We start from the raw sequence: 16,732 nt of genomic DNA, 5'->3' as shown, positions 1-16,732 counted from the left end.
CCTTTATGGATAATCATGTTTTTTATATACTTACATAACATAATTCATGTGATTGGATATTTAGGTATAGATGAGCAATGAACTCACTTAAGCTGTATTTTCTAGGCATTGACTTGCAAAAGTTGTCATAAATTTAAGAACGTAACTAATATTTTAATAATGAACTACTTATGCCAGTCTTTAGATTAACATCTGAAGCATAGTCATTCGATAATTAACTATTGTATAAAATAATATTTAAGTAACTTTTCTCTATACTTGTACACTTCTCACACGTTTATTTCGATGTCACATGACCTTGCAAGGACGATAGGCGGGCGCCTTGCAAAAGACTTCAACGAACTACTAACTTCATTAAATTATAGAATCTTCTCTCTATGACCTAATTTGATCAGTAATAATTTTGTTATACTGAAAAATTACTATTACATAGTTTGGCGTTTCGATTTTTCAGTGATAAAAATGAGAATAGCCCTGCGAACACTTTATTTTGTTTTCTGTCTGGCGCTGGGTTATCCAAGCCTGATTGACACTTAGTCATCTTATTACTATGATCTTACTTTATTTAGCTCTTGGACACCATCAGACTTATTGTGGTCATATTATGTTATTATCAATATAAAGAATGTATCAAAATCAAAAAATAGTTTTTATTGTTTTAATTTCTTTTAGAAAATTCGTAGGATTTTCATGTATTTTATTTATAAATTGTTTGAATGTCGAGTTTGCTCTTTGTCTTATATTTATTTCCTTATTGTTTTTTAAGTTGTGAAACCTTCAATCAGTTGACTGACAAAAAATACTTAATTCAAATATAACATTTTATTTTATCTTTATACTCTATTTGAAGAATAACATTTTTAGTCAACATTTATTTACATAGATAGACGTAAGGGTTAAAATTATTATTCTAAACTAAAACATATGGGTTTGTATTATTTTAAAATCTGTGACGCAATAAGTAACGAGAAGACGTAATACAAGAGACTGCGTATTCGGTTCCTGGACCTATAATATATAAAGCGTTAATACTAGTTAATTTCAAGTTAATGTTAAAATTGTATCACTATGTTATATATCAGTATTTTGTTAATGCAGTGAGGTTACTTATTCGGTGAGTCAATGCATAAGGTCAAAGGTGGAAACAGACACACAAAGACGTAGGACGCCCACTCCAAATTGCAGTTGTAGGACATTTGGGCCATGATATTAGCTAAGAATATAGCTAGCTTGATAACAGTTGAAGTAATAAATTAATAATAATTATTATTATTCACCCAAATTAAAGCTAAGTACCGTGACCACACTAGGTTATGACTGTATCGCAGGCATCATTTTTAATTTCACATATTTCAATATAATTAAATAAAATAATTATTATGTAAGGTACAGCATATAATATTATAATGTGTTTATATAATTAGATCAAGATTTTAATAATACGTTGTTATATTATTTAGTATACTAAGTTTTGTTCGCATGATAGGTATTGCTTGATTTAAATATCTTTTGTGCACTTTTCTGAATAAATATAAATATTTGCAATTATTATAATATTATATTTACCCTATAACTTAATCCAGGTCAATGTTCATCTGTATACCAAATTCCAACCAAAATCATTTATCAGGTTTAGGATTTACTTTTAACTTATAAAACATAAAAAATATTATCATATTTGTACATACATACATAACATCACGCATTTCATCATATTTGTAGCACAAAAAAAAACATTTTAAATGGCATAACATCGTTGTTTCTATGGCCCTAACATAGATATAAAATATTATGATGAGTATAACAGTTTGTTATCTTATTTTTATAGTTCTTATTCCAGATTATTGTGTTCAGGGAAAAGTAGATATTGCCTTTCGGTTTAAGCCTATTAAATATGATTATTGCAACCTGTAAGAGATCTCAGAATTGCCACATAATTGTATTGAAACCATTTGTTAATATTAATACCTACTTTATCTGTATATAATCACTTTAGTACTATAATTGTTATGGTGTTATATATGTTTAAATAATAAGAAAAGGTTATATTTTCAGCTTTTCTTTTTATTTACCCGTTCTGAAATAAAATATCTAGTAGATAACAATTGGTTTAATAATTATTTAAGGAACTTAATTAACATAAATTGTCAATGGCACAGATTAATTTATATACAAACTCGTGCCTTCGTATATATGTGCATATTATGAAAATAATTATTTTTATTACTTCTTGCTTCCTGTAGCAGTTACCTTAATGCAGTAGCGAGAGGTGAATTATCATTCCTACTAATTTACGCTTGAAAACTTCAAAATGGTACTATGCGTCTATTATACGACTAATGCGACTAAATGTACTATGTACTATTAAATGTTTAGAGTTCCGTTTGAGAATTATCACCGTTCGCTGCCGCTGAAGAGGATGGTACAGTTATAGACTCTATTGCTATGTAAATGATTTAAAGGTATCAAAACTCATACTTTCATCTTAAACAACCGAGGGCGATGTTCGTGTCCTTCCTTGTGCTGTTTTGCCCTTTGTAAACGAAACGCCCTTGAAACAGTCTGTTTTGATCAAACAACATTGCAAAATGAACAATTAAAGGTTTCAATTTACTTGAGTATTTATTTTGGACCGTGTCAAGTATAAACAAAAGAGTTTACATTAAAAATAGATTATACGCTAATAAACTAGGCTATAGAGAATACTGCATTGTTGTATTTAATTACTTTGAATCTTTAGATAGCGTAAAAGAATTTACCTGGCATGTAAACCACACAGCGTATTTATACAGGATAAAAATTACCTATATTTAAATCCAGGACATGCTCTATTTATGTACCAAATTTGAACCAAATCCGCTGTGTTGTATACTTATACTTCTAACAAATATCTTTACGAATGTATATCTATATCTATATTAATACAAAAAACTCAGGAACTACTACACCAATTTTGAATATTTTTTCAGTAATGGGAAGCTACATTACTCCTGAGGATAACTAACAGGATATTTGCTTGCTTGACGCTTCAAAACCTTTTTCACGCGGGTGGACCCGCCGGCAAAAAATATTATATAAATAAGATTCAAATATTAACAATAAACTATTTAATGTTATTGAACTCTTAAAAAGCTGACGTCGAAGAGGGTAGAAGTTCATGTTTATGACTGTCTGTGTCAATAATTAGTCATCTATAGATGCCATTTACTAGGTGGCAGGTTGCCAAGTCTGCCGTCCCACGCTTACACGTCATTTTAACTAAATTCGATACTTATGAATGAGTCTACGATATACATTTACGTAAATAGTATTTCGTGTTTTTATGTTATTGTAATGTTTGTTGCACGACCTTAATATTCGATTTTATGAAAAGAAAATATGCTCTATCTATATAGAGGAATAGATTTTAGAATCAAATGATACTACAATAGTGGCGAAGGGTGATATTTTATGAAAGGGAATCTGAGACAACATCTAACTGTACTAATATGCATAAGTGCGGTCTGCAGATCATTGTAATATAGTTGTTTATATTAATTACGAAACGGAAGCCGACAGGAATCGGATTATAAAGACCCTTCGTCATTGTATGACACGTGTGTATATACGTACATACATCGTTCGGCTTTAACGCTCAAATCAAACACTCGCTAATCTAAAATAATCCTGATGTTTCCTACGTCTCGACCTAGTCAATACAACGAAGTGCAAAAAAAATAATGAATATAAAATAATTAAGCAAACTATTTTTTAGAATCGGTCGTTGTGATTCGTTAAATAAAACCTTAATCAAAAAAATCCATGGCTGTATTAGGAAAACGAATTTTAACCTATAATTATCAAAGCCTTTTGTATCATAGTTATGATGATATACCAAGTTAGGGGCCGTTCAAGTATTACGTAACGCAATTGGAGGGTCTTGTAAAACGTTACGATGCGTTACAGGGTCGGGAGGGAGTTCTTATAAATCGTTATGTAACAATGGATTTTGTTATTTTAAAACAATAACAAATGTATTTTAGTGACTCAGGTATTTTGCATAAAATAATTGTGAATATTAGAAAAAAATTGTTACTTTAGAGTTACATAAGTTTTGGAGGAGGGTGGGGGCGTACAGGAAAATGTTACGGCGCGTTAGCGCGTTACATGGGGGATGTGGGGGTGGGGTTCGAAAATCTTCAAAAATTGCGTTACGTAATACTTGAACGGCCCCTTACTGAGAAAAATAAAACAGCTGACAAAAGAGGTTAGAGCTATTAATAGGAGCAAATAACTTTTAAATTTGAAACACAAAACTTATAATGCCAGAATTTTTTTTTTCATAAATGAGTGAGTACTGAGGTAACAAACATACAAAAAAAATATATAAAAAAAAATCACGTCGAATCGATAACCTCCTCCTTTTTTTGAAGTCGGTTCAAAATAAGTATTATTGTACTTTAGTTACGTCAAAAACAAATAGGATAATGTCTATATGTATTATGGTTTTTACTGTGGCTGTTTGTAGTTATTTTTTGAGGCCTATTTCTTCAAAGAAAATTAAAATTGTAATAATAAATCCTACACTTTAGCGGTACATTTTTGTAAGTCGTTAAGCAGTGTGTGGGCGACGTTTGTCAGCGGAAAGATGTACTGATTTATGTTATTGTCAAAAATAATATTTTAGACGTCGAGATGTCAACTACATGGAGCAATTATGAGTCAATTGGCATATTTTTCAAATATTCAAACCTAGACGGCTAAAATAAATAGGTGTCATCGTTAATTGCGCTATTTACAATCATATTTCGTTTCTTATATTGAATAATTTTAGTGCAGTTTGTGGGTAGGCCCATAATTGTACGTTTTGTCTTATTTGCATTTAAAAAAATATGAAAATTGAACACTTCACTCTTGTATTCTTCGTAAAGCGCCATCTTCGATAGTAGGGTTTCAGCCAGTTAAATGAGAAGCCGTTAGTTTGGCTAATTGTATAGAAATTGGAGTCCGGTGGCGCGTGGACGGCGCTCTCAAACTAACTTATTATTATTGTCTTAGATTATAGCTTGCGGCTACGTAATAATTTTGATTATAATGGCTTAATAAGCCATTGAAGGCGCCATTACATCGTTAAGGATATTGATACTTGTAAATGTTTCTATGTAGGTAGTAAAATGCTATGATGTGATGGGGTGACTAATGAAAAATAATGTACATACTTAACAACATTAAATTAGAAAATTCATAAAAAGGTACGTATAGTAATGCACTGAGCGATATATAGACTGTGAAACGAAAGCTTACAGGTTCGTTTCCCGTCAGAGGCAAATGTTTTAAACTTTTATTCATAAACATGAATGTTATGAGACAATAACATCACACTAAAGCTTAGTGATGTCTAGTAAAGTTTTTTTTGTATATCGTATCCCGCAGTCAACACTGGGGAAAGTCTGCGAATGGAAATGAAATGAAATGATTTATTTGAATCTGTAAAATGTTATACATTATTTAGACTCCGTCAATATTAACTCTACCGCCAGTTCGGAAAACAGTTTTCACCAGAGAAGAACGGGCAATAAACTCTGGTGTTGCTCTTTTCAATCAGTTTAGGGTAAAGACTACAGTACATGATAAAGTGAGAAGAGAAAAAAAAAAGTTTAGAGCAGTTCATTTAGGGCTCGTGAAATAAGGAATAAATTAATTTAAATTTTTATATGACTGCACAACCCTCTCAGGAATCATGAAATTTCCCTATTATCCTTATAATTATTTCCTCCCAGCACCTCTAGCAATTAGAAATTAGAAATTGTAAGCGAAATGGGCAGAACAGTCCACACAAGCAGCACCCGTTCACGAGTATGACGCAAGTGCCAGCCATCGGCCTCCTCAACCATATTGTAGGGAAGTGGCCGACCCGTCACACGACGCCGCCGCAGGTACAGACAGTTAGAGAGTATTTCATGGGATGCTGAAATCCCTTGGCTTAGCGACTGCAGGGCCCTGGAGGAAAGTTGGTAGGGGATATCTGGGGAATAAAGTGTGGGAGAAAAGGAAGGAAGCTACTTAGGATGGGAGGAGGGAAGAAGGCCAGGAAATGTCCACGAGCCCTCATAGGCTTTAATGCGAACTGGCAACCATGGGGTATACACACTTTACAGTATGCCTAGGGCCTCGACAAATGTTTAGTAGTTATGCATTGTACATAAATTGGATTATTGTAACAATTACATGTAAGTGACAGATAAATATAAAAAAATATTTTTATAAAATAATAAATCCCCACAAGAATTCTCATTACTAAGAATCAAAATAGAACTCATAATTCGAAGACGAGGCAACTAAAAAAAAACACAAAATACAAATCCCCACTCAAATTTAAATCAGATCTCGACGTAGTTAAAGAAACGTAGAGGCATTAAACGTCTAATCTTTTACGAGAGCATCAATCAATCGGTGTTACCAAAGTGGTTTTCGACAAAAAAGCGATCAACGGTTGCAGATAAAGAACATCGGAAAGGGAAACTATTATGGTGCCACGTTTCGCTACTATTCGTTTTCGATAACTTTGCGCAATTTGCGAGTTCAATACATTTATCGTTAAGATTGTGAGTAAACAATTGACTGATATGTACTTACAGGTATACAAAATATTCACAAAACTACAATGGTGGTAGGTCTCTCATATGTGAGAGTACGCCTGATTAGATACCACCGCAATATCTATTTCTGCCGCCAAGCAGCTGTGTGTAGTCACTGTTGAGTTTCGGTTTTGAAGGACATTTTAGCCATTGTAACTACTGGACATAAAAAGACTTAACATCTTATGTCTCAGGATGGTTAACGCAGTGGAATACCAAACAATACTTTGTAATTTAAGGTGTTAGATGGTGTTTCTACTGTTTATGAGAGGTCGTATAGTTTACTATCAGGCGAACAGCAAGCTCATCTCGTCATGCTTTGAATGTTGATGAATAAACAAAAAAAAGTTTGTTTTCGATTAATGAAAAATTTACCGATTATTATAGAGTAATAAATAGCCATAGCAGAATGATAACATTGGATAAAGCATTTTTTTTTATTTCCTGTAAATAAGTAAATGATTGTTTTCGAAAAGAAATCGAATGTGAGAGTGAGTATATTTATCATAAAAATAAAAGCTACGTTGATTACAATCCGTAAAAGGTGCTAGCAAATGAAACTAAATTCTTTAACAAAGTCTTTTCTATTCGAATCACGTACGAAGCATATTTGATAACCGATAAACGGCTTAAGGCTTTTTATCGTGACAAAACGCCTTAACAGCCAATATTTTAGTGGCTTAAACGTCTTTTCGACTCATAATAATTCGGGTGTCACGATTTCGAAAATGTTTTTACATCTTCATTACATTTTAAGGATAAATTCAAATGTCTTCAACATCGTATCCGTAGATATTTTCGAATATTGTTATATCCAAATTTTAGGTTAAGTCTTGTTTTACGTAAGGTGATTCCAATGGAGCGATATTTGAATATTAATAAATGACATAGATCTTTAGATTTTATTAGAAATCTTTTCAGGTGATGTTATTGTCATCCTGCATAGTCAATTTTATGAAATGCTATACGTTGTGTTTGTCATTTATTCTAGTATAATGGGAACTTTTTTATGTTGACATTCGTATGTAAGCCTGGCAGGGTCGGCTTATACAAATACACCAGTCTTGCGGGTGAGTGCTTTACGCACTGCGAGTCCTTAAGTGGCCATGCTGAGGGTGAACCTCTAGAGGGTCACGACCTCGGCTAAGGACGGCCACTGAGACAGGATGAAACATCAGCGATTATGAAATGAGGACAGGTGAGTCCAGCGACAATATTATTTTATACAGTCGCTGGATGAGTCAGTTGTGAAACCCAAAGCCGTTTGCTCATTTGGGAACTTATTATAATTATCATTAATGTTTATTCCGAGCCTAAGCAAACGCTTGTATTTTTATATTGAGCTTATAACGATTGTTAAATATATAATAAATATATTTTAAATTATTTTAGCTGGTTTGCCGTAAAAAGATAACTATGTATAGTTATCTTACAGATACTTCATTGAAATAATTTTTACATCTTTTATAAAATATTAAACATTTTCGGTCCAAAAATATAACTACTGATTGAAATTAGTACCTATTCAATCTTCTTGCCGATAAAATAATTTCTCATTAAATTAAGTCTCGCGAGCGAAAACGTTCCGAGGTTCGAAACAATGGTAAGGCATCGGTTACCGAGCGCGTCTCGTAAGAAATAAAATATGATCAAGCTGAAATAAAACTGACATTGTATGGTGTGTACGAACAAAATTTTAGGCTAAATATGGAGTCATTTTGTTTTACTTACACAGTAACTGATTGGATTAGTTATTTTGACAGAAAAGTTAAGTTAAAAATGCAAAGTCAATAATGTTTATGTTTAATTGCGTAGCAGTATCTTCACAAATTTGGACACTGGACTATTAATATTAAAAATGCCTTTTATGCGCCCTACGTGAGATTCTATAAACGCGCACATGATTCAAAACTTTGTCCTCGTCTGTTCATTTTTACACCATGTGCCTGAGCCCCAATACCAAAGCCTTAATTACAGTTCTGGCTTTGGTATTCGGAATTATGGCATTGCATTATGATTTTGATATTTGTGTCAGTTTTAAAATGCAATTTATATTACATATACATTGTTAAAGTGAAGGTTACTGGATATTAATACTCGTACGTGTTGTTAAGACTTTAAATCTAGTACTAGATGTATTGTTCCTTTGACGTAAGCCTTAAAACTACAATATGAACGCATCCCATTGTGACCGGCTTTGTACTTGTCACCACATCCTGAGAAATGACCGCTAGTGCGCCGTGTTAGCGCTGCGTGAGTGGAATTCTATTGCTGTCATTCGTTCTCTGTCAAATTTACCATTCATTCCCTGCCACTCAATGCCACAGATAAATGTCGGCTGTGATGATTAGGCGTTGGTGTTCAAGGACTTTTCCAATTAATGACTAATGTTTCCCGCTGATCTTTTTCGGAATATAAATACAGTTGGAATAATAACAGCTTTAAATATGTAAACGGGACTGGGGATATCTGTGTGCCGAACAATACACAGAAAAATAACAACCGTACATAATTACAAACTCGCACTAATAATGTTTTCTTATGTTTAAGGGAATGTTAGATATCGAAATACTAGTTAAAAGATTTTATCACGATTTTTATATTACAATTTCTTCCCGACGTTTCGAAGACTTTGCAGCCTTCATGGTCGCGGGGCGTACTGAAGCGAAGGTTGTCTGAAAATTTAAATTTTAGAATATCTACGTACATTTCGCGATAAAACCCGAAAACAAGTTTTATTTCGACGTTACACTTATAATATTAGTGAGTCGCAAAATTTAGTATAATCAATAAATGAAAAAAACCTTGAATTTATTAAGATACTGCGTTAAAACTGATTTTAGTAAGATACGCTCCACACGATGTAGGTGCTTATAGTTTGTTCTAACAATTTGAAAATCGGCTTATTATATTCGTCTGTAATTAATTCTCATGTATAAATAATGAATCCATTACATTCATGGACGACATTTTATGCAGGTCAAGTCTTCAAGTTCTAGAGGCTTATATTAATCCCCATTCGACACCTTAAAGGATTAAGTATTTGCCATATACTTAGATGAAATCAAAATAGTATCTTAAATAAATAGTATCCAATTAAATGATAAGACGAGCAAGTTGCTCACCTGATGGTAACGATTACCCTTAAGGTCGTGCCTCCAGCAACATGGCAGGTTAACCATATTTTTCAAAAGTTTATGTTCGAAATTTATAATACTAAATATAGAAAAAAAAACAAAATAACATAATATTTCTACAATATGTTATTTTACGTTGGTTGTTCTAATTTTTTCAATGTGCATATATGTGTTTCGTTAATTTCATAATGAAAATGCCAGAGAATTTTTTGATTTCGTACATCTACATAACATATGATTTTAATATGCAGCCACCACTATTAGATAGGCAATTTAATAAGAAATATTTCGATAATTTAAAATAATAATATTCAGCACGAAAATAGAAAATTAACTTTTTGATACCATCGATCCGCTTGCTTATGTCAATCAAAAGTCTAATGTCTATGGGACCATACCAGCATGTTTTGTTACTTATAAGATCAGAAATTGCTAAAAACTTTCTCCATATATTTTATACTAGCTTTTGCCCGCGGCTCCGCCTGCGTTATAAAGTTTTTCAGGCTAAAGTTTTCCGTTATAAAAGTAGTAGTTTCCCGGGAGCCTTGTTCTTCCCAGGGTCTCAAACTGTCTCCATACCAAATTTCATCTTAATACGTTAGGTAGTTTTTGAGTTTAACACGTTCAGGCAGACAGATGCAGCGGGGACTTTGTTTTATAATATATTTTTAGAACTTTTTAAGAGGAACAATCCCGTCATACGTCATTGTTGCATAACTTTAATCGTTTACGCAGCGCACGCAACGGAAGCTCTCAAAACTAATAATTTTTCCTCGATTTGCAACATGTTTCATTACTGTTCCGCTCCTATTGGTCATAGCGTGATTATATATAGCCTATAGCACTCCAGGAACAAAGGGCTATCCAACACAAAAAGATTTTTTCAGTTGAAACCGGTAGTTCTTGAGATAAGACATTACTGCTCCGCTCCTATTGGTCATAGCGTGATGATATATAACTTTGAGCACTTCACAAACAAAGGACTATTCAACACAAAAAGAATTTTTCAGTTTGAATCGGTAGTTTCTGAGATTAGCCATTACTGCTCCGCTCCTATTGGGTATAGCGTGATGATATATAGCCTATAGCACTCCACGAACAAAAGGCTATCCAACGCAAAAATATTTTTTCTGTTGGGACCGGTAGTTCCTGAGTTTAGCCATTACTGCTCCGCTCCTATTGGGTATAGCGTGATGATATATAGCCTATAGCACTCCACAAACAAAGGGCTATCCAACTCAAAAAAAAATTTTCAGTTCGAACCGGTAGTTCCTGAGATAAGACAATACTGCTCCGCTCCTATTGGGTATAGCGTGATGATATATAGCCTATGGCACTCCACGAACAAAGGGCTATCCAACACAAAAAGAATTTTTCAGTTCGAACCGGTAGTTCCTGAGATAAGACATTACTGCTCCGCTCCTATTGGGTATAGCGTGATGATATATAGCCTATAGCACTCCACGAACATAGGGCTATCCAACGCAAAAAGAATTTTTCAGTTTGGACTGGTAGTTTCTGAGATTAGCGCGTTCAAACAAACAAACAAACAAACTCTTCAGCTTTATATAATAGTATAGATATAGATAGATATAGATAAAGTGAGTAAAACAGAAGGGAGAAATATAAATACAAATTACTTCAGAGATTATGTTTTATTAGTCAGACAGCGTTTTGCCTTATACTAGTGCACACAATTGAATGTCCATTGAAATTAATGCCTTGGGTTTTTATACCCGTCATTTAACAGTTGGATGTCATGTCACGAACAATCAACGGCGAACCATAGGCAATATTGATACTGCTGGCTGGCTCGAGTGGAAGTTGCGGCATCAACCTCCGTAGTATGGCTTTAGCTTTGGCTTTGGCTTTGGCTTTGGCTTTGGCTTTGGCTTTGGCTTTGGCTTTGGCTTTGGCTTTGGCTTTGGCTTTGGCTTTGGCTTTGGCTTTGGCTTTGGCTTTGGCTTTGGCTTTGGCTTTGGCTTTGGCTTTGGCTTTGGCTTTGGCTTTGGCTTTGGCTTTGGCTTTGGCTTTGGCTTTGGCTTTGGCTTTGGCTTTGGCTTTGGCTTTGGCTTTGGCTTTGGCTTTGGCTTTGGCTTTGGCTTTGGCTTTGGCTTTGGCTTTGGCTTTGGCTTTGGCTTTGGCTTTGGCTTTGGCTTTGGCTTTGGCTTTGGCTTTGGCTTTGGCTTTGGCTTTGGCTTTGGCTTTGGCTTTGGCTTTGGCTTTGGCTTTGGCTTTGGCTTTGGCTTTGGCTTTGGCTTTGGCTTTGGCTTTGGCTTTGGCTTTGGCTTTGGCTTTGGCTTTGGCTTTGGCTTTGGCTTTGGCTTTGGCTTTGGCTTTGGCTTTGGCTTTGGCTTCGGCTTTGGCTTTGGCTTTGGCTTTGGCTTTGGCTTTGGCTTTGGCTTTGGCTTTGGCTTTGGCTTTGGCTTTGGCTTTGGCTTTGGCTTTGGCTTTGGCTTTGGCTTTGGCTTTGGCTTTGGCTTTGGCTTTGGCTTTGGCTTTGGCTTTGGCTTTGGCTTTGGCTTTGGCTTTGGCTTTGGCTTTGGCTTTGGCTTTGGCTTTGGCTTTGGCTTTGGCTTTGGCTTTGGCTTTGGCTTTGGCTTTGGCTTTGGCTTTGGCTTTGGCTTTGGCTTTGGCTTTGGCTTTGGCTTTGGCTTTGGCTTTGGCTTTGGCTTTGGCTTTGGCTTTGGCTTTGGCTTTGGCTTTGGCTTTTTTGGCTTTGGCTTTGGCTTTGGCTTTGGCTTTGGCTTTGGCTTTGGCTTTGGCTTTGGCTTTGGCTTTGGCTTTGGCTTTGGCTTTGGCTTTTGGCTTTGGCTTTGGCTTTGGCTTTGGCTTTGGCTTTGGCTTTGGCTTTGGCTTTGGCTTTGGCTTTGGCTTTGGCTTTGGCTTTGGCTTTGGCTTTGGCTTTGGCTTTGGCTTTGGCTTTGGCTTTGGCTTTGGCTTTGGCTTTGGCTTTGGCTTTGGCTTTGGCTTTGGCTTTGGCTTTGGCTTTGGCTTTGGCTTTGGCTTTGGCTTTGGCTTTGGCTTTGGCTTTGGCTTTGGCTTTGGCTTTGGCTTTGGCTTTGGCTTTGGCTTTGGCTTTGGCTTTGGCTTTGGCTTTGGCTTTGGCTTTGGCTTTGGCTTTGGCTTTGGCTTTGGCTTTGGCTTTGGCTTTGGCTTTGGCTTTGGCTTTGGCTTTGGCTTTGGCTTTGGCTTTGGCTTTGGCTTTGGCTTTGGCTTTGGCTTTGGCTTTGGCTTTGGCTTTGGCTTTGGCTTTGGCTTTGGCTTTGGCTTTGGCTTTGGCTTTGGCTTTGGCTTTGGCTTTGGCTTTGGCTTTGGCTTTGGCTTTGGCTTTGGCTTTGGCTTTGGCTTTGGCTTTGGCTTTGGCTTTGGCTTTGGCTTTGGCTTTGGCTTTGGCTTTGGCTTTGGCTTTTGGCTTTGGCTTTTGGCTTTTGGCTTTGGCTTTGGCTTTGGCTTTGGCTTTGGCTTTGGCTTTGGCTTTGGCTTTGGCTTTGGCTTTGGCTTTGGCTTTGGCTTTGGCTTTGGCTTTGGCTTTGGCTTTGGCTTGGCTTAACACGTGGCTGCATGGCTGGCTTTGCTTGGCATGTGCTGCGTTGTAACATGAGACTCCAATTTGCTTTGAACGTGTAACTACACTAAGGGACACAATAATTTCCCACCACACATAGTGTACTCAATTGCTGCTATAATTTTTTAGGTACCCAAATGAACATTTCATGTTACCTACCACTTTGTTCTTTTATTTTAAATACCGAATAGGGTAGGGGTAGGGAAAAAAAATCTGTGTGTGAACAAGTGTCCGTCAAAAAGCATTCAATTATGGTTGCATTACAGCAGCAAATATAACATTTTTTATTTATTTTCCTTACTTACATCTACTATTATAGGGCAATCTAATGCAGTAGTGTAACACAATACAAGTAAACAGTAAGTATTGTATTTGTCTTACAAACCTCTCATTTTATATGAAATTATCATGGCTTCTTTCTTTATGAATTCACTCAATTTTAAAGATAGCGCCAATAGTTATTACAGTAGAATATTAAACAAGAAACATAAGTTTTGTTGTAGTTAAGGTTTATATAAGTACTGCATTTTCATCGACCTGTACATCAACTACCTTCAAAGAAATATAAAATTTTGCAACTCAACACACTTTATTCCGTATACAATAATTGCTCATTAATGTCATATCGTCATGCTACGCTAGTACTATTGTGGTGGGTTTTAGCGTTGTAATTTTGCTGTTTACCGCTGGATAAAATAGTTTTCCTTGTCTACCGTCCAAATATCATGACGGCGCCACACTTAGCAAAAATATTTCAACACTTGTTTGAACTCATGTATGGCACGGGTATTTGCGTATTTGTGCAAAGTTTGTTTAAATGTTTGCGTATTTGCCATTCGGTATCGGTTTTTCGACCACACATCAAAGCGTTCAAAGTTATCGAGTTTCTTGAAAGAGAACCGATTACTTATATGGAAATCAAAAAGTAAAAGCTATAAAAATTGAAATTTGGTCAGTGTCTGTAACTGTGTTCAAATTCTGAGGTTCAAATGTGTGTCAAAGTCTTTGTTCAAATATTTGTCTGTGTGTGGCGCAGGCATCAGAACAACAAATGGCTTCCTCCCAACTTGAAATTGGCATAATGTACAATTGCCATAAAAAAAAATGGGTTCCATCTTATATCACAAAATACGAATAAAAAATTAATACTAATGCTAAAAATTATTTAGTACTAATGCTAAAAATTATTTAGTACTAATGCTAAAAATGTTATAAATTTAGCAAAGTGTACGGGACGCGATAATTGACGTTCGCATTTGACATAAGCAAAGTCATCATCGCCGCTTGGTTTGGATTTTGCTTGCAACGTTACTATTGGTGTTATTTCGGTAGCTTTCATCTAAATCCTTTTCACAGAATGGTAAGTACACGTGTTTTTACAATTTCCAATTCTTCTTTTGTTATGTTTGATAACATTTTTAGTGTTAATTCCTATAAAAAGTGCATTGTCATTGTGGCATCAAAAATTGTTAATATCATGAAGTATTAAACAGTAAGCCGTTTATACTAGAATAAACGTTATTTTATGATAATACACGCAACTTATAGCGTAATTAATAACTGAAAATTTAATTTGTAAGTAATAAATTTGTGTGTAACCTCGAAACTGTAATGTAGCGGCTACATTTGCTCGTTTCAGTTCAGAAACCAGTATGACAGTGATGTCACAGTATGGAGCCCTCAGGGGAGACTTCACCAGGTTGAATACGCCATGGAGGCAGTCAAACTTGGCTCGGCAACAATTGGCTTGAAGAACAAAGAGTATGCTGTACTTATTGCTCTGAAAAGGGCAGTGAGTGAGTTATCAGCTTACCAGAAAAAGATCATACCTATCGATGATCATATTGGCATCTCTATATCTGGACTTACTGCTGATGCAAGGATGTTGAGGTGATTATTTATTTTCAAGACTAGAAGGGTTGCTGTGTGCTCTTGGGGAGACTTACATTCAGCAATGATCAGTAACACACTGATTGATTAAACATTCATATTTATCTTGTACTATGCCATGCATATTGTGGAGCGCTATGTAAACAATTAAAGTTATGCAACAACCAATTATGATGGATTTGTTCCTCTTAAGAAGTTACAGTAAATATATTATATACACTGCATTTGTCTGCCTGTCTAAATGTCATAAACACAAAAAATACCTAACCAATTTTGTTTTTATGGAAATAGTTTGAGACCCTGGGTAGGATATAAGCTAATTTCTTTCCTAGGAAAAAATAAGGGACTTTATTCCAGAAAACTCATTCACGGGGGCAAAGCCGTGACCAAAATGTCTTTATAAGCCAATAGTTTGTTACACAGACATAACTGGGGTTTTCCTTATTAACCACATATAATTTTTATATGTCCCATGTACTATAAAAAATAACATCTATTAAAATTAACCTATATTTTTGGATTTTATGGTCACAGGGGAGACTGAGGTGTTGTTCATCTGTAAAGTCAAAGTTACAATATCTACCTACATTTTGCAATTATACAACTTTTAAAATTTTGGCTGTTGGTGGTCCGATCTACTCAGAATGAGCTCACAGTGTCTTGAAGTCTGGAAGCCGGTCTCTTGGGTTCCGATTTAAAACCGATAAAATCCGAAAAATAGTTTAATTTTAATGTCTAACATTCGTATAAACATAAGAAATCATTATAATAACATTTATGTTGTTGATTCTCTTTTCAGTCGTTTCATGCGTACGGAATGTTTAAATCACCGTTACGCTCACGACGCACCAATGCCTGTCGGACGTCTCATCGCTCTTGTGGGCAACAAAATGCAGATCTGCACTCAAAGATACGACAAACGTCCGCTCGGTGTTGGGCTCCTGGTAGCGGGATATGATGTAAGTTAATTATTGTGTATTTTGACGCAAGAGCGTCGCTAGCCGATGGCCCAGGTTGGGACAAGTTGATATGGAGAATGAGAAAAGTATGAAATGTAGGTAAAATCAAGAGAACATATTCCTTCCCCACTCTCCCTCTCCCGCTTTAACAATAACATAGAGCAGAGCGTAATTGAGGATATGGAATATTAGGATTGGAATTGGTGAATTCATTAGAGTTTTAGAAATTGAGAATCTCGTGATTATTTTTTACATCTGCAGATGCTGTTGTGGATGTAGACTTATTGAGGTTCACATTGCAGATGTGTAATTTTTTTTAAGAGTTAGATATTTTTTCGTAAAAAAGAAATCATCTCAATGTTTTTTTATTTATCACCAATATTTGAAAGCTTTTTACAGAGAGTAATACGAATCTGAATAAAATTGACTATGTGAGATATGATTCTCAAAACAAAAAACTTATTGCAGATTCAGTTGCATATATCCATAACATTCCTATATCTAACTTACTGGTTTTCATGTTGAGTACAGTATTCGTAATATTGAATAATAGGAGATATT

General features: G+C 35.2%; 1 protein-coding gene across 1 annotated transcript; it reads left to right on the top strand.

Annotated features, from left to right (window-relative positions):
* Positions 1-14,544: 14,544 nt before the first annotated feature.
* On the top strand, positions 14,545-16,171 carry LOC119193850 (proteasome subunit alpha type-1-like; the record flags this gene model as incomplete). Its single annotated transcript, XM_037447683.1, is given in 3 exon segments — positions 14,545-14,682; positions 14,962-15,212; positions 16,012-16,171. Coding segments are annotated over 3 exon segments (414 nt in total), but the record flags the coding sequence as incomplete, so codon positions are not given.
* Between the last annotated feature and the right edge of the window lie 561 nt (positions 16,172-16,732).

Source organism: Manduca sexta, chromosome 7, assembly GCF_014839805.1.
Source record: "Manduca sexta isolate Smith_Timp_Sample1 chromosome 7, JHU_Msex_v1.0, whole genome shotgun sequence".
Taxonomy (NCBI): Eukaryota; Metazoa; Arthropoda; class Insecta; order Lepidoptera; family Sphingidae; genus Manduca; species Manduca sexta.
This window is presented reverse-complemented; position numbering and strand designations above follow the sequence as displayed.